The 19,167-nt window shown below is 40.6% G+C and overlaps 1 protein-coding gene across 1 annotated transcript in view; it reads left to right on the forward strand.

Annotated features, from left to right (window-relative positions):
• The window catches only part of Glut4EF (Glucose transporter 4 enhancer factor), a 323,600-nt gene extending 309,853 nt beyond the window's left edge, over positions 1–13,747 (forward strand). The window contains exons 5-8 of the mRNA XM_080267338.1: positions 3,754–3,854; positions 4,153–4,496; positions 5,761–5,837; positions 7,155–13,747. Of these exons, the coding sequence (XP_080123464.1) occupies positions 3,754–3,854; positions 4,153–4,496; positions 5,761–5,837; positions 7,155–7,325 (693 nt within the window). The 3' untranslated portion in view covers positions 7,326–13,747. The remainder of the gene's footprint in view (positions 1–3,753; positions 3,855–4,152; positions 4,497–5,760; positions 5,838–7,154) is intronic.
• Positions 13,748–19,167: the final 5,420 nt, after the last annotated feature.

Raw genomic sequence — 19,167 nt, forward strand, 5'->3', positions numbered from 1 at the left:
TTCAGGCCCTTGTGGTGAAACATGCTGAGGTCAGTGCCACTCGTATCATGGTGACTAATTCTTGTATAAGCTCTAACACACTTCCAGAAAAACAAGTTCAAAATAGTAATCCCGATTATAGCGTTTTACTATCAGTACGTTGCTCCTAAGTAATTAGAGGAACATTGAGTACAAATTTAGTCTTAGTTGCATTGAATAATTTTTCATCCGGCAATTGAGACATGCCTGGAATAGCCCCTGGTATGAGAAAATTCATAAGGTCGGCTTCGTGCCACCTTTTTCTTACCAATTTGTAGTGCATATTGCTTCTCGATTTTGTTATACCGTATATTGTATTCAGCATTGACATCGGTTGCCTCAGTAATGTACAAGAGAACAAAAAAGATTTAATATGCATCGCCGTGGGAGAGGTGCTCCTAGAATACGAAAGAATGGTGATGGTGGTTGTGGTGGTGCCGTTGTGTTGCTGTGGCGTGGCGTTTGTTTACATGCAGCGGACCAGCGCCCCTTTAAAACTGAACCCATTGTGGAGGGGGAGGCGCGATGCCGTTTTCATCTAGCCCGATTTTGTCCTAGAAAACGAGAAACTATGTTGAGGAACTGCACGTAAGAATTTTAAGTTGAGTGCATGTGACATGTTTATCAGAGGGACTTTGTTGTGCTTTATATTGCTGTGTTACATTGATTGTTGTTGATAGCTGCTTAGAACGAGTAATGTCCAGGTGCTGCCTGTGGCGCTGTAGCAGTATTGACTATTCGATATGAAAAGGCTGAATTTCGGAATCCCTGCAATTTACCCAATCTGAAATAGGCAACCGTGGTTTTAGAGGGTGCGGCGTTCCCCTCTGGCGACGCATGCGTTGGGGCAGCTTCTTTGTTCAGCCTCCAGCCTGACGCGAGCCTGGCGACAAGGGAAGGAGGCGCCTCGCTGCCAGCCTCGTCTATCCTCCCAGACAAGGGACTCGCTTCTTAATGCATTTTTAACACATTCTGCCCGCAATAAATTAACTGACACATTCTTAATACCTCGTAATACATATAATTTTTATCTATCTTAATACATTCACGCATACATAAACGTTGCTGCAAATGAAATTATTAAACATTAAAGATTTGCTGCATCATTAGTCTCTTAGTGTAAATGTTTAAATTAGATTGTTAAGCTTAAGATGACATTACATATGTTTTTCATAGAAACGTGTGTAGGATCTAATACAGATTGGTTTAAATATGCTGAAGTTGGTGGTCAGCTTTTCGATGAGTTCCTTACATTGAAGCTGTCAAAATAATACGTCCCTTCACCCACGGAGGGTATTGCTTACTCCATCGTCTTAGAGAAACTACGGTTTTCTCCTTCCTCTTGTCATGACCTTTCCGTTGATCCTCGTCCTCGCCAGTGCCATTGGTTGCTTTCAGTCCACACGTGGTCGGAATAACCGAGTATTCTGATTCTCCCAGACGATTTTATTCAACTGGGTGATTCACAGATGCTTGAGAACGTTAATAATCATCATTAAGCCTCATGGTCGGGACAGCATTAGTATTTATTCCCGCCACTGCCAGACGATTGTATTCAGTTGACAGTCATTCATAGGAACCAGAGCTGTACTGTGTATGCAGTCTGTACGTGCGCGCGCCTTTGACGCCCATGTTGTATAAATTTAGCACAGTACTTGGGCAGTGTGATGGTTAAGGGTGGAAGTTTGGAGGATAACGTGCTTGAAAGGGTGCAACAAAGAAGAAAGATGGCTGGTTCTTTGAAAGCAGCGATAAGAAATAGAGAAGTGAGCATGGAGGAAAAAAAAAAAAAAATTTACATGACAGTATTGTGATGCCAATTCTAACGTATGGAAGTGAAGCTTGGACCTTGTTGGAGGGACACAAATCAAGATTGAGGGCAGTGAAAATAAGTTATTTGAGAGGAGCATGTGGAGTTACTGTACTTGAAGAGAGAGACTGACAAATGAGGAAGTGAAGGAGCGTTGCCGTGTGGATGTGGATGTGATAGCGTTAGGAGAAATACACTGAGGTGGTTTGGCCATGTGGAGCGAATGGAGGGTGAGAGCTAGCAAGAAGAGTGTATGTGAGGTGAAGGGGGACGAGAGGGAGGGGGAGGCCGAGGATTAGATATGGGGATGGAGTGGAAACGTATATGAGAGAGTGGGGCTGGGGGTGGACAGTGAAATGGCAAGGGACAAGGCGACATGGACACGATTTGTTTATGACCACCCCTTGTGGGATTAAGACGTCTGGCAATAGATGGACAATAGTTTGGTCATGATAAACAATGACCCATATTCAAAGATCTCAGCAGAATGCACAGAAAATACAGTTATAAACAGTACTGTACTGTATGAAAGGAGAAAACCAATAAACACTCCTCGCTTTCGTTAACCTCGCACGACAAGTAGAAAATAAGTTTTGGTACAGTATTAAGCATATGAAGTAAAGGTGATGATCTGAGGGAGGAGAACCAATAACGAGGAAAGCGTTAATCGTCGGGTATTCCTCCTGTACACCTAGGTCAACCAACTCACCCCATCTTTGTGTACCGGTAATCCATGTGTACTTACCTTTTCAGATCCACACTCCACCCCTGTGTCATACCAAATAAAAGCAGCTGTTTTTGCATTCAGATATATAGGTTGTTTATTGAATTGTGCAGGAATAAAAATAAGAATACAGTATGAAGAAAACAAGAGGCGGTGCCAAGGCACAGCAAACTCGTCCCCGGCAGTCATTTTAGTGCTGACGTATAACCACAACAGGATATCGTCAAAAATGTCATATCAGATTTGGAGTAAATCGGTTGAAAATTTATTTTATGCCCATTTGAAATTTTAGGCCCGGCTTAGTGTACCTGACACTGCCCCCCCCCTACTGCTAACTGGGGGGTGCTCCCCCAGATGTAATGAGGCATGTTATAGGATGCAGATTTGAAAGATGCACATTTAGGTTTTGGTTTCATTTCGATATGACGAGTTTGAAAAGTTATGTCGAAAAGAAAAACTACATTTTCTGGGTCTACTGCCTGGGCCTTGGCCCAAAATGTAATCAGGTGGTGAGAAGGTCATAGCCCATCACCCCTGCAATTTTAGTCAGTCACACAAGTAGTTTTCATGTAAAGTTGTTATTAGACAGACAGATAAACAAACAAACCGAGTGAAACAATACCCGTCCTCGAGCCCCTCGGGCGGGGACGCGTAATAATCATGAACCACTCAACTTGTTAGTTCACTAGGAGGGTTTAAAAAAAAAAAAAAAAAAAAAAGACGATTTATGTAACATTTATACACTTAGAGTAAATATCAGTGTATATAACCAAGCACGTCACTGGAGCAAATGTATCATGATGTATGGTTATTAGGCATTGCAAGGACAGTAAAGTGTTGTAGCTTACCATGTAAACCAAGTAATGTTGGATTTATATAATGCATGGGTCACTGTGAACGTAGGCCTCATCTCGAGTGTTTGAATTCCACTGTTTGTTGGGAGTACAACATGAACACTGAAGATGATAAGGTTTCACTCGCTGATGTTGCAGACGAGGCAAAACTGAATTATAAATGCAACATTCGTCCATTTCTCACATTGGTATATATTGCAGACTCATAATCTAATATGGTATAGGCCTAACTTATAAACTGTATACTGTTAGAGAAGTACAGTATAATACAGTACTGTGTATTTTGTATGTTAATTTGGATGAACTGTTCATTATAATAGTTATTTCAGTATCCTCTTTATTCTCAGAGTTCGACACGCACCATGTTCAAGTGCACCTGGAATGGCTGCCAAGAAATGACTTCAGCTTGTGACGCGATCGAGAGACACATTCGCTCAACTCATCTAGGGTAAGTTACCCCAGGAAAACTTATTGTTTATTGTTTTGTTTTTTTGTAGTGCAAATCATAAAAATTATTAAAGTATCAGTATTAAATATTCACAACTGCAGGATGAAATGTTCTACCGACATGTACAGTATGTTTAGTTTTTAGTACTAATGCTTGGCACAGAGGATGTTTGAAGTAAGATGAAAACTTATAAATGTTTGTGTGTGTACTGTGGAGTTTTTATAAGTGTGCAGTTGTACAAAAGTAACTTACCATACAGTATCAAGGGTGGAAGGTATATTATTGTTTAAATTGGCAGGCGTGAGGAGGTGAGCAGTGAGCACAGTGACAGCGACAGTGATGATGATGATGACCATGAAGAAGAGTTCTACTGGACAGAGGTGGAGGTCAATGTGGCCACATGGGTAGACCCATGTGAGCCATTGGTTGCCCCTGTCCAGCCTCCCTCCACACCATCCACTCTACCTCCACCTGTCCCCACCACCCACAGGATAATTACAACTCCACCCACTCCCAGTGTTCCTCAGTCCCCTGGGATGCCAGTGGGTGGTGCCCCAGTGCAGCCCACACCACCGCAGTACATCCATGTGTCCTCCCCCCCAACCCTCAGCCACATGGACATGGCTCGTCCTCCACATGAAGGTCAGTCATTTCCTCAATACTGTTTCATGACCATTACTGTAAACAAGTAAAACTACCAAATCTGAAATCAAGGGTCTGTGTGTGCATGATACACATGGTGCTGTTTACTACTCAGCATAGGTGGTAGTTGATGCTGATCATCATCCACTTATTTAATGTAGTGCTGCCTACTTTCTCCTTCCCCTTTCTTATTCTTTCAGTGTCTGCCCTCTTCTCTTCCTACTTCTCACATTCCTTCCTGTAACTTTATATTGCTCTGCTTTCCACTTCAGGTGGCTGTACACTGATTGACTAGCCTAATGGTTTCCTGTAACCCAGGAAACCATTTACAACACATGGTGGTTACCATAAAGTCAGTTCATGGGATGGAGCCTGCTATAGTGCCCCTGTAAATTGAATGGAATTGCAAATGCAGTGTCCATCCAAGAACCAAACTCCTGCATTATTCCCTTTGCCTCGCTGTAGTAAGGTGCCGTTAGCCATAAGGAAATATGGGTTCATTGCAAGGGACAACCCTGCAGGGGCAGTTGTGTGCATGTAGTTGATGGGTCTGGTCAGCCAGACAGATGGGATGATAAAGCTACAACTACTACTACTAAATATAAAAGTTAATGTCCAGAATATGATAAAACACAGTACTGTCGTTGATAGAAAGCATGCAGTGTGGTGACATTGCAACAGTATGCTTTTGTGTGTGTGTGTTCATCCATCCAATACAATATATAATCCTTTTCTGTACCATTGGGGGCATAGGAGTCCTAGCTACTGTGTGTGTGTGTGTGTGTGTGTGTGTGTGTGTGTGTGTGTGTGTGTGTATCCATCCATCCATCATCCAATCCTACATTGCCCCATGAGAAGCGTAGGAGCCCGGGGCTGGGCAGTTGGTCCCGACATTTAAGATGAGTGACCAGCCTCACTCATCCCTGAGTGGCATTACATAAGCAATCAACCCCAACCACTCCTTGGATATAAACCTTCACCGGCTTCATCCGATTGGAGCACAATAATTACCCACTATCCATCCATCCAATATATAATCCATTTCTGTCCCATTACGAGCATAGGAGCTGTAGCTACTGTTTGTGTGTGTGTGTGTATCCAGCCATCCAATATTTAATCCATTTCTGTCCCATTAGGTGCATAGGAGCCCTACCTACTGTGTGTGTGTGTGTGTGTGTGTGTGTGTGTGTGTGTGAGAGAGAGAGAGAGAGAAACACACATCCTGTTCATTCATGTGTACAGTACTGTACTTTTTGTTCTACAGACCCGAGGTACAGGCAGCAGCAGATGGGAACTCCTACAACTCTTTCTAGCTCCTGGCCTCGCACATCAACTTACCTTGTAAGTTTTGTATTTGGTAGTTGGCAAGCATCAGTGATCAGTGAATATCAGTTGTTCCAGCAGTGAAGAATTGTTAGTGTAAAATCCTTTTTTGTTATTTTTTGTGTGCATGACAATAAACTGATATTGTAGGTTAGGTTCCCACTGGTTTATCATGGATATCGTATACCTGTTTCCCATGATCATGGGGTGGGTTAAGCAAGAATTATTGATCTTGGTGTCTTTGAGGGGATAAATCAGGAGAGAAATGAAAGCTCCTATTGAAGGAGGGATGGGGGAATGTGCAGTGGCATCACCATATCCTTAACCCAGTAAAGGTAGGTTTTGGTTTCCAGCATTCCATCGTAATCCATGTCAGTTGTACTTTACAACATAATTGCTTTAGTTGTTAGTATATTATAGTTCCTATCTCTTGTAAATCAACTTACTTGCACCATTATTTTTGTAGATACAGTAATGGTACGTTTCCTGCATGCTACCTTACTAAGCATTACAGCAGAATCAACTTATACCTGCAAAAACATTAATACAATTTGAAAATTTATGAAAATATTTTTGTAAGTATTGTAACTAAATGTGCTTTATGTTGGAGGAAACACTACTCAGTTTATAAGGTTTTATAATTTCAAAAATACAGTAAACCCTCTATAATTCGGATTAATTGGGGGGAACCCCACATGAAATTATCCAAAAATCCGAATTATTGGAGCTAATGCATGCCCCTATCCCCAAATCACACCCATGCTCTCTAAAACATGGCTTTTTTCACAAAAACATTGAACAGTACAGCATATTATTACTTTATACTCAAAGAGTGCAAATTACAAAAAATAAAAGTGTCAAACCTTGATAATGAAGTCTTGCAACATAGTAGTAGAGTACAGTACACTTAACTGTACCAAAAGTACTGTACAGTTCTTAAAAATTACATTTATTACTGCACTTGTCACTACAAAAACTGTTCACTTCCACTTATCACTGGAACCATTTTCGGACTGGTCTCACTTAATTCGAATTTCCATCTGAATTAAAATTGTCTGGTGGTCAAAAAAGATCCGAATTAACTGATTTCCGAATTATTCGGGTTCGAATTAGAGAGGGTTTACAGTAGTTTCATCATCATCATCATCCCAGCCCTAATTCCCTGCCTAAAGTCGGGTGAGGTAGGATCTGGTAACAAGGAACAAACAGTTATCAAACGGCATCCCAAGTGGAATGGGCCACACAGTCATTCATACATCATTCAGCCTCACAGTCAAAGTATATTTTGCAAATACAGTACATATTTATGCTTTTTTCCTCCCCCCCTCCCCCCAGGGTTCTTCACGTAGCAAGATAAGAGTGAGTTCATCCCCTAAAGCATCACCTGGAAGAGGGAAGAGGAATGGTGAGAGTCGCAAGTGCCGCAAAGTGTATGGCATGGAACAGCGAGACCTCTGGTGTACCCAGTGCAAATGGAAAAAGGCCTGCAGTCGATTTGGAGAGTGAACTGTCTTGTAAGCAGGTCACAAGAAGTAAGCTGGACTATGGTTCATAGCTAAGTTAGCTGCCTACTATTAAGCAAGAAAATTATTTTACGAGTTGGTATTTGCTTTGGGCTTATCCCAAACATTAACTGGATGTTGATAATGAGTGAAATGGAAGTGCTTTTGTGGCCATCTATAAAGGACATTCATGATGAACTCACTGAGTCTGATGTTTGTGGTTTTGAAAATGTATTGCTACAAACAAGGAGCATTATCACCTGAAGAGCTTAATTACTACTGTACTGTACTGATAACTGCTTCACACAAGATCACATCTTCCTTAAATACTTCTGAAAATATTCTGAAATGAAGCATTCTGAGTGAAATACGATTAACATAAAGCAAGCTCAGATATCTTTCCTGCCAATTAATTAATGTTGTATGGGCCATTGGCTCCAATTGTCACTGCCACACCTGGATGATGATACAAATGTAATGTCCTTTTTGGCAGTTAGTTTCATTATTCATTAAATTGGTTACTGTATTGTCATATGGCTGGTTAATAATGCTTTGTATTATTGGATGACAGTAGTGTAACTGATACTGTAGATGAGAAGTTAATGTCATCAGGTGGATGTTGGCAGTGGTGTTCATAAATGATACTGATAATTTCCTTGATAACTGGCAGGCTGTCAGCATCAAATAGCATAAATGCTTCCAAAGCTGCCCTTCGTACTAGGATCAGAAAATGTCTAAACTTTTTGTATGTACTGTACTGTCATGGTAATTCCGAGAGACAGTTGCAGTTGCTTTATATGCAGTGTAATATATAGTGTAAAGTTAAGGCAAGGGATTAAGTATGTGTCATTATACTATAGGCAGAGTAACTCTCGGATGAGAGAAGACATAGGTGAAGCTAAAGTAATACTGTATTTAGGTATTTTAATATTTTATGATCCATAAAATGACTAAAGCAATACCTTTTACCTTCACAGTGAGGAATGCAAAAGAATCACCTATGCTTCTAAGTCCTCTAATCATAACTATTGTATAATTTAATTTTCAGATGTAAAGTGTTAATGAGCATTCATTGCAAGCACTTGAAATGTACAAAGAAAAGTCATGATTCTATGATGATGCTCATACCTCTGTGCAACTCTACCAATGAAGACTGATGAAAGACAAGAGAGTGTTGGATTAAATGTTAACATACAAAATATGCTTTATACTGTGTATTACAGTAAAAGGCTATTAATATACAGTCAACTCTAATTTTGCATTGCTTAGTAAGAGTACTTCCTGTTTTCATTCTTCAGCCTATAAATTTCTTCAGTCACACACAAAATACAGTACATATTTATGTAACTATATTTGCTACTTGTTTTATTTATTATTTTTAATTGAATATCAAATGACATTAATTGAATTATACTTGTAAGTTATTCTGTTAGGTACTTACTAAAATTTGTTCTCTTCTGTAGTCATTCATAATTAGAAACTGATTTAGGAAGCACTCTCTGGTCTTCTCTCAGCTCTTCAGTTTTCATGATGCAGCAGTAAGTTAATATCAGATATTCTCTGTAGTGATACAGACCTGGGAAAAAAAGACTGATGTCTGGGGCACTTAGTCATGGACACCTGTGGCAACATATCTGTCAGATGATGAAGAACTGAAAATATATTTCCTAATCCAGGCTATGACCATGATCTATTTCTTAATATGACCAATAGAATTCCTACCACAGAAAACTGTTGACTCCTGCCATATGTTTATTTTCTATGATAAATGACATTACAGTTATATATTTTTAATATATTTTCATGTTGCTTTAATCCATGACATTTTTAGTAGACAGATGGGACCAGTTACCTGGACCAGTCAGCTGGAAGTACCTCACACATTTGCAAATACATTTATTAATCATAGATACCATGATGTGCAAGATTTATCTTAATTCATGCTGTGAGTGTTGTACCTCATCAGTATATGATTGGTATGAAGACAATTTTATTTACTGTATTGATTTCATGTGTCCAGATAATGACTTGCACATCATGTACAGAAAATACTTAAGTTCATTTTATCATTACTTATATATTTTAAAGGCATTTTTATTTTTGTATGGGAAACAAGGTTAGCTACATGTACTTTTCAGAAGAATTTTAAATGTTTAACTACATTTATTTGCTCATATACTGTGTATCAGTGCTGCTGACCCAGTGAATACCATCCTGATTTAGTAATCCTTATGTGATAGTTACATCAGATGCAAACTCTCTCATCCCAGACTGGATCTCAAGTGTAAGCCCTGTGAATAGAGTTGTAATTTCATCATCCATACTAATTTAACCAGCTGCAATTGCCAATATTTAAGTAGAAATATATTTTTTAAAGATAATCCTCAGGACAAGAGTATTAACAGAACTATCTTGTGATACTGCATCCCATGTGCCTTTAGGCACACACTTGTTCTCATGACCAGCTTGAAGTATATAATTTGGAGTTTGTAATCTGTTTGGACAATATTCATAATCATCTTCAAAAGATTTCAATATGAGAAACAACTTGCTACTTTAGAGTACAGAAATATACATTGAATGAAGTCTTTCCATGTAAATGAAACTGGTGAAATTTTGGCTTATGAGTATTCAGTAATAGAGCATCATAGCCATTTTCTCTGAAGCATCTTAATGTGCAGTAGGTCTGCTTTAATAACTTACAATCCTTGATTGTAATGGTGCCTGGATGATGAAATTGTTACTGTATGTTACACTTCAGCTCCAAAGACTAACATCAGAGGATTTTCTCAAATCTGTTTACAGTAATTCGATGGTTAGTTTGATGCTGTATAATATAGAGCAACCCTGACGAGACCCTTCCACTGGTGAATGTAGTCTACCAGCCTTATTGAAATGGAGCAGATTATAGTATAACTCATCTTGGCAATAGTTTATCAGAGTAGTATACTGTCATTTTATACAATTCAGTACTAGGAATAAGATCATTATGCTGGCCTTTTACAGAATTGGCCTCCCTGTAAGGTTCATGCAAAAAGTTTAGTTAAAAGTAATCGTTATTTATATGGACTGCAGATATTTATACTGTATTATGTATTGACCTTTCACAAGAAAAAAAAAAATGATTTTTTTTGTGGTAAATGGATTTCATGAACTTTATTTTTTATAGTGAATGAATTTCATGAACTTCTTTATTATTTTTTCAGTACTTTGTGCAGAGTAGAGTGAATCAGTACGGGATCACAGAAGAAAATGGCATGAAATGTCGAGGGCAAACATAACATTATATCTGTGCTACTTAAAGTTATTTTGACAATCACAGCACAACTATTTTCTGTGCTTTTGATAACAGCTGTGTCTGTTCAACATTCACCATGACTGCTGTATACAGTTAGTCCTTGTTTAAAGTTGTTGCACTTACTTGTTTGGTCATTAAGTTGCTGACAAAGTAACACCTCTTCTTCACTTGAAGTTACTCATGGTTCACCATAAAGTAGTTTTAACCCCCTAGGGGATATGAAGAGGAGCATCCCAAGGGACATCATAAAAAGCAAGATATTTCCTTGTAAAGAAGCTATGCTTGATGATCCAGTCATTAGTAACAACCCTTTCACTCATGACCCAGAATTGAGTCTCCTGTAACTCTTATGAGGTCAGAATGTGCTTATTTCTCTTGCGGTATGTCTGTATTTGTGCTGCTACACCTTGCCAAATGCAATTTTTTTGCAGATAATCATTCATTTCTTAATTGTTGTCATAGCAATAGGATATCACAAGCTAGCAACCATTTCTTTTATTCCTCCATCCAGAAGAAAGATCTAACTTTTTAACAAGAATATTTCAGTTAAGGTTATCAAAATAACCCTTTTACTTTTTAATTCATAATTGGATAAGTGAGGTTAGTCACTCTCATCTTAAATGTTATGACCAACTGCCTAGCCCTGGGCTCCTACGCTCCTCATGGGGCAACGTAGGATTGGATGATGGATGGATGGATAATTAATATAATTATATTATTATTTTTATTATTATATGTTTTATATAATGAACCCTCAGTCATTAACCAGAACCATGTGTCTAGCATTTTGCCTACACACATCCTGGACTTTAAGTGGGGATTAACTGTACATCAGACTACAGATCAGCACCACTGCCACTCTCTCTTTTAATGGCATTACTGGTTCAGCTTTGTGTTGTGATGTCTAGGAATACATATACATATATATAATATATATATATATTTTTATTTTTTCTTTCATTCAGCTGCATATCACTAACGTAGAAATAAAGGATAGAAAATACATGTGAATACCCAGAGGCTATTTAATGCTCATTTTATTAAGGTAGTTGGACAGATGTTTTATTATGACTCCCACTTGATTTGTCTTTCATTGCTTATTTCAGAATTTACATCATACTGTATTTCAATTTCTTTTTCACTTTTATATGCAGGGTGGTAACCATATAACCAGATTATGGTGCCTGGTTGTTCAGTGGGTAATTAAGGCACATCAGTCGAATTGAGCCTGTGTAGGTTTATATCCAAGGGATGGTTGGGGTTTATTGCTGACGTAATGCCACTCAGGGATGAGTGAGGCTGGTCACTCTCATCTTAAATGTCAGGACCAACTTGCCTAACCCCGGGCTCCTCTGCTGCCCATGGAGCAACATAGGATTGAATTAATGATGGACGGATGGATTAAAAAAAAAAATTCTTTTCTTAACACCAGGTGCAGACACCATTTCTGTTTTACATAATTTTACCTTCCGCAATATACAGTGATTAGAAATCTGTTAGATGTTCATTTCTCAGTATTAAAAACTTGCTAACCTGGGAGATAATGTCCACTACCAAAAAGAGTGCTTTAAGTATATTTTTAACAGATGATCTCTAAATACTTAGAGTTAGATAATTTAACTTCATTAAAGTACACATTATACAGTAGAATATGTGATCATATTTAATTAAAAAATATTAAAAGCTCTCTTCACTTCTGGTGCTACTGTTGCCATATATACAAAATGATGAGAGATTGATATCTTAGTTTAATGAGACCGGACAGCTCTCAGTAACCATAAGGAAGAACAAATTATGGTTTATGTTTGATGATATCAAAATGTGAAACAAAATGGCCTTGGATTGCACAAATGTGTAACTGACAGAATGTGGCATGAGTTCAGTAGTATTCATGCCAATGTTAACATTGCTCCAGTTTTGTACATAGAAAACACAGGCACTTGTACCTTGTGAAGAGATTGCCAAGCCTAGTCTAAGAGACATTGATTAAAATGCTAGTTGTTCAGATAGCAGGAAGAATAACTCAAGAAGTATATTATTTTTTATTAATATTGGAGTTCTATTGTTAGCTAATGCTTATTAGGTAGTGAAGATCTACCTCACCTACCATAAGAGCACCATGTTCTCAAAGGTCAAAGAAGAGTACCGGTAAGACTGGGATGGTGGCATCATGTATATTTCAGTGACTACCTGTCTTTCATTTGTATTAAACACATTTGTTTTATAACACCACATGATTGCCAATGCAATAGAAAAAGGGCACATTTTGGGGCATATTGAATTAGAAAGGATGAACCTTTTTTATACCTTTGCCAAGAAATAAACCAAGGACCTCATTACTATGAAAGTGTATCTTGATATTTTATGCCATAGTACAAAATATTTTATGATGTCTTAGGTTTTACAGAGTTTTTGCTAATTGCCACATAAGATGTGTGTGTGTATAGTTGTAAGAATTTAAAGAGTTTTATTGATGCATAACCACTTTTGTCTCTATTGTATGTGATGTATATAATCTGTGCTTGATGGTGTTGGCTAATCTGCTGTTGTATATAATTCCTTCTGCCTACATTCTGCCCTATGGATTAATATATCATATAATATATACAGTATATATATATATATATATAAGAACCACAGATGTTATATATAGTACATGTATTGGTTTTGTTATTTGATTATTACAGAATTTATTTGTTTCTTGGAATATTGTTTTTTCTTTACATAGGATTATCAAAAATATCTTTTAAATTATAAGGAATCCATAGGGTTGCTCTGTTTTACATTTAGTTGTAGTTATAGGCACTTGAGCATGTTAAGCAGTGATGGCATAGGTTACCATATGTGAGCTGTATACTCATAATTTTGTCCAGTTTTAACAAGTATACAAACATGCATATGCAAGCTTTATTAATAAATTATATCTTCAGATTTTTATACATATAAATTTATTGCTGATTATTACAACTTGTGCAATCTAAATTCATGTAAGCTCTTCAACAACTGTAATAATAATGTAAACATGTTCAAACTCTTATAGACCTGATAGATTTTTAAAGAGTACAGTCTTTACTTCCTTCTCAAGACATTGCTGTAATTGTCAGTAGGTTTATCGTAATAAAAAAAACTGTGCATGAGATGCCTTTCATGTTCTCCTAGCCACTTATAAAGTAATACTAGAAGTTCAGTTGTAGTTAACCATTAAAAAGGAGAGAGAGAGAGAGAAATCCTACAAAAATATTAATTTGTGAGGTGTATGTAAGGGACCTGCTGTCCACTCATTAAATATAGTGCTATCTTCTGATGACTGCACTGAAAGACAAGCTAAATGGAGGTAACCATTTAAACAACAAATGAAGCCTGGTGGGCTAGTGGGTTAAGGTGCTCCAACCAGACTCTGTTTATGAGGGTTTAAATCCACAGGATGACTGGTGTTTTTGCTCATAAAGCGCCAGTCAGGTGAGCAGAAGGTCGCCCATACCTGAAATGTCTGATCTGAATGGCCCCCCTATGCTCTTGATGGCGTAATAAAGGAATATTATGATGGGCAATTAGATAAATACTAGCTGTGTATTGCCCCACTAGCATCCTGAAGATGAAGTCTCCAACAATCTTTGCCATGTGCAGTGGATCCACTGGTATGTGATGATCTCAAGCTTTGCAGCCACTCTGCTGGCTGGAAGGTATTAAGCTGCAAATTATTCATTTACCATATAAAGGAATAACTTGCATTTCTTGTTGCTTTTTCACACTTTCCTACCACACTATCTACATACCTTCATACATACCATATCACCCTGCCAACATATCTACCTATCTACCTACCTGCATCTGTTTCTTCCTCACTGCTGACCTCCCTACCTACCTACCTCTCTGCATATCTGCATCTCTACCTACCTCCCTGTTGAACTCCCTACCTCTTGCCTATGTACCTCCCTATCCATCTCCCTACCTACCCACATCCCTACCTCCCTGGCCACTTCCCTACATAGTTCTCTGCATATCTCCCTGCCTAACTACCTTCCTTCTTTCCTTTCTTCCCTCCCTACCAACCCACCTGACTCCCTACCTGCCTACCTACACCTCTTCTTACCTCCCTCCCTTCCTATCTCCCTCCCTCCCTCCCTTCTGGCCTACCTCCCTAGCTATCTACCTGCCTACCCCCCTTTATCTATCTCATGCCTGCCTCTACCACCTGTTCACCCAATGAGTTTACAAAACAGGTGTGTATTTATGTTTGCAGTTAGATGGTGTCCAGTGGGTTGTATCAAATACTGTGATGAGGACATAAATTACTGCATTTTGAACATCCTCTCCAGTGATATCAGTGTCATGCCTATACAGCAACAAGGGTTGGTGGCGATTCTCTCAAAGAAGAGTGAGAGTGGCATTGTGCAGTTTGTCACAAGGGTGTGAGAAGTGATTCCATCTTGTGCAGTGTTTGTGATAAGTGAGTGCATAAGACGTGTAGTGGTATTAGAGGCTGACTGAGGGATAATGCTGATTTCATGTGTGCAGTGTGTTGGAGAAAGCATGTGGAGGTTGTCAGGCATGAAAAAGATTCATCTTGCTGGTGAGTTTCTTCTTAAACGTGTTGAAGAATTATGTTACTTGAAGGACATGTTATGCACTGGAAGTAGGGCTGGAGCTAGCTCTGTGGCTAGAGTTAGGAATGGTTGGAAGAAATTCAGGGAGCTGTTGCCTCTCCTGACATACAGAGGGCTCTCTCTCTGTTCTAAGGGATCTCTGCATGCAGCATCTGTTAGGAGTGTAATGCTGTATGGTAGTGAGATCTGGGTAGTAAGGGATGAGGATACTCATAGGACCAAACATACAGAAATGACAACGATTAGGTGGATGTGCAGTGCATTCTTGAATGCGAGGCCTGGGGGCTAGGTTTACAATGGAAAAGCTGAGAGGAAGAATGGGACTGGAGTGTATTGGTGTTGTGATGAGGACGTGTAGATTGAGATGATTTGGGCATGTGGAGAGGTTGAGGGATGACTACTGGGTGCAGCATGTGAGAAGTGTGATCATTGGGTGTGGGGTTGTGAAAGACAAACCGAAAAAGGCCTGGGACGAGGTCACAGAGTGTGACCTCAGGGATAAGAGATTGAATATTTGGGCTGCCAGAGATCGAGCAGCATGGATAGCTGCCATTAGGTGACCGAGGCCAACTTATGCAAGCATGGTGGAGCCTTTATAAACCAAACAAAACCAAATGAACAATACTTTTGTAAATGAAAACATTTTTGGTTATTGTGACTTAGGACTGCTCAGAGCGTGCTGACCTCTCTGATGGGGGCACACTGTCAGGTGGAGAGGATTCATGTGACAGCTCATTCATTAAAAGTGGTCCACAATTGTGGCTGCAAGAGTACAAACAGACATCCCAGCTCAAAACGAACTAAGGCGCTCGTCTTCATGGTTAGTGGTGTTATCCGAGTGGTAAAAGTGTCTAGGTGGTGGTGGTGTCTGGGTGGTGCTTAGTGTCTGGGTGGTGGTGGAGGGTGGTAGTGTCTGGGTGGTGGTGGAGGGTGGTAGTGTCTAAGTGGTGGTGGAGGGTGGTAGTGTCTAAGTGGTGGTGTTGGTGATATGTGGGTGGTGGTGGTGGTGATATGTAGCTGGTAGTGGCGGGGTCTGGGTGGTGGTGGTGTCTGGGTGGTGGTGGTGGTGGTGGTGTCTGGGTGTTGGTGGTGGTGTCTGGGTGTTGGTGGTGGTGTCTGGGTGTTGGTGGTGATGTCTGGGTGTTGGTAATTCACCGGTTCGGTCAGGATCACTTGATGGTCGTGATCGTTAGCTTTTACCCTCCCGGAAGGGAGCTGAGAGCTCATATAGTCCGATCTAAGGGCAAGGCTGTGACCTTCACACACGCACACACCCGTCCCCTTGCTCAAGGGGGACAGTAACCACCCACTTCGTCAGTGAAACTTTTCGCAACCTGAGCGAGGCGCGAACTCCCGTCCACCAGTCGGCAAGCGGGAACGTTACCACTGCACCAGCGAGTGTGTGGTGTCTGGGTGTTGGTGGTGGTGTCTGGGTGGTGGTGGTGGTGTCTGGGTGGTGGTGGTGTCTAGGAGATGGTGGTGTCTGGGTGGTGGTGGTGGTGCCTGGGTGGTGGTGGTGGTGTCTGGGTGGTGGTGGTGGTGTCTGGGTGGTGGTGGTGGTGTCTGGGTGGTGGTGGTGGTGGCTGGGTGGTGGTGGTGGTGTCTGGGTGGTGGTGGTGGTGTCTGGGTGGTGGTGGTGGTGGCTGGGTGGTGGTGGTGGTGTCTGGGTGGTGGTGGTGGTGGCTGGGAGATGGTGGTGTCTGCGTGGTGGTGATGTCTGGGTGGTGGTGGTGTCTTGATGGTGATGGTGTCTGTGTAGTGGTGGTGGTGTCTGTGTGGTGGTGGTGGTGTCTGTGTGGTGGTGGTGGTGTCTGTGTGGTGGTGGTGGTGTCTGTGTGGTGGTGGTGGTGTCTGTGTGGTGGTGGTGGTGTCTGCATGGTAGTGGTGGTGTCTGGATGGCAGTGGTGTCTGGGTGGTGGTGGTGCCTGGGTGGTGGTGGTGTCTGGATGGTAGTGGCGGCGTCTGGGTGGTGGTGGTGCCGTCTGGGTGGTGGTGGTGGTGCCGTCTGGGTGGTGGTGGTGGTGCCTGAGTGGTGGTGGTGTCTGGATGGTGATGGTGTCTGGATGGTGGTGGTGGTGTCTGGATGGTGCATAATGTCTGGATGGTGGTGGTGGTGTCTGGGTGGTGGTGGTGTCTGGGAGGTGGTGGTGTCTGGATGGTGCTTAGTGTCTGAGTGGTGGTGGTGGTGGTGATGGTGGTGGTGTCTGGATGGTGCTATAGTGTCTGAGTGGTGGTGGTGGTGGTGGTGATGGTGGTGGTGTCTGGGAGGTGGTGGTGTCTGGGTTGTGGTGGTGGTAGTTGTATATGGGTGGTGGTGATGGTGTTTTCTGGCTGATGGTGATGATGGTGTATAGTTGGTGGTTGTGCCTAACTGGTGGTGGTCTCTGGATGGTGGTATGAGGCAAGTGGCATTTGGATGGTAATGTGTAGATGGTGTTGGTGTCTGGTTGGTTGTGATGGTGGTGGTGGTGGTTGTGATGGTTACATCTTGGTGGCAGTTGCTGGTAGTATCTGGGTGTCGGTGACGGTGGTGTCTGAGTGAAGCTGTGAAATGGATAAGTGTCTGACTGATGAAGAGAGTGGTCTCACAGTAGTGGTGATATATAAATATATATATATATATAGGTATGAAATGAAGGACTTAAAACGAGGACTTACTGTAGATCCCCCCCCCCCCCCCGATGCTGGGTCAACAGAGAGGATCATGGTTGTCGACTCTTCCTGCTACTTGTTTCTCCTGCAGCCCTCTCTCGCTTTCTACTGATGGTTGATATGGCCATCGCGTTTTGCAATGCAGCAGACCTCGGGCAGCCCCTGACTCTGCTGGAGCCTGGACCTTCCCTTCGCCCTGTATACATAAACCTTTTCTGTTAACATTAACAACCTCCTGTCTGGTAAAAAATAAATAAATAAAGTATACAGAAATGTTTACTAGCAATTGGTAGCAACGGACTATTTTTATGTACTGCTAAAGTTACCATTAGGTCCATCTGTATCATGCACTTGTGGCCGAATTTTTGCAAGGAAACTATTGATATTAACATTACTTAAATAAATTTCTACTTACAATGTAACGTCAAACCCTCATAAATATGAAAGCCTAATATCTGGAAAGTAAGAATTTATCAACCAGGGAGAGAGGTAGGCCTATCTGTGAAGGAACACAAACGAGCTGCGGGAGGTTGGAGGCATTTTGGGCACTGATACTATAGAGCTCAGTGGATCGTGGGACAGCAACAACAACAACATAAAAGGAACATCAACAACAATAAAAACTGAAATAATATATGTGAAGTCAGAAATTCCAAATAAACATGCCTACTGTAAAATATGGAAAATGAATAGTTGGCCATTACATACATTCTCTTTAAAGACAAAATTGTCATAGAAAACGGAACATTCAACGTTAACAAAAGTAGTATCCTGGGAACATTTTCTTCCTCCTACAATCTATTATACTCGTAGCTTAATGGCAGAACAAGACAGTTCCACTGCTCTACAGCCTTTACATAGCATTTCTTCGTGATTAGCACCATAGTCTACTGTTAATTTCTTGTTACAACTCAGCATTCAAGATGTAGGAGTGTTGACGTATTTTTGTACTATTAGACACTTCGTTACAACTCAGCATTCAAGATGTAGAGATGCTGACGTATTTTTGTACTACTAGACACTTCAAAGCCAGTGTTAATTTTAAGTACAGTATGTTACCAACAAACTAATATTCTTTATTTATCATATTCTTGTTTGCAAATTAATATAACTTAAGCTAAGATTACCTTTAGAATAAGTAAGACTATAACTACTCCCCTTTGCCCCCAGCAAATCCCGATCCCAAAAGGACCCAAATGGAAATACGCCGCAGAGGCCTTAGTGGGTTATCCTTGGATAATTTAAAGCATGGCTGGTACTTATGAAAACTTGTTCAGTGTTTAATGTGC

This window comes from Coenobita brevimanus, chromosome 23 (genome assembly GCF_032717465.1).
Source record: "Coenobita brevimanus isolate Jiangsu-jjx chromosome 23, ASM3271746v2, whole genome shotgun sequence".
Lineage (NCBI taxonomy): Eukaryota > Metazoa > Arthropoda > Malacostraca > Decapoda > Coenobitidae > Coenobita > Coenobita brevimanus.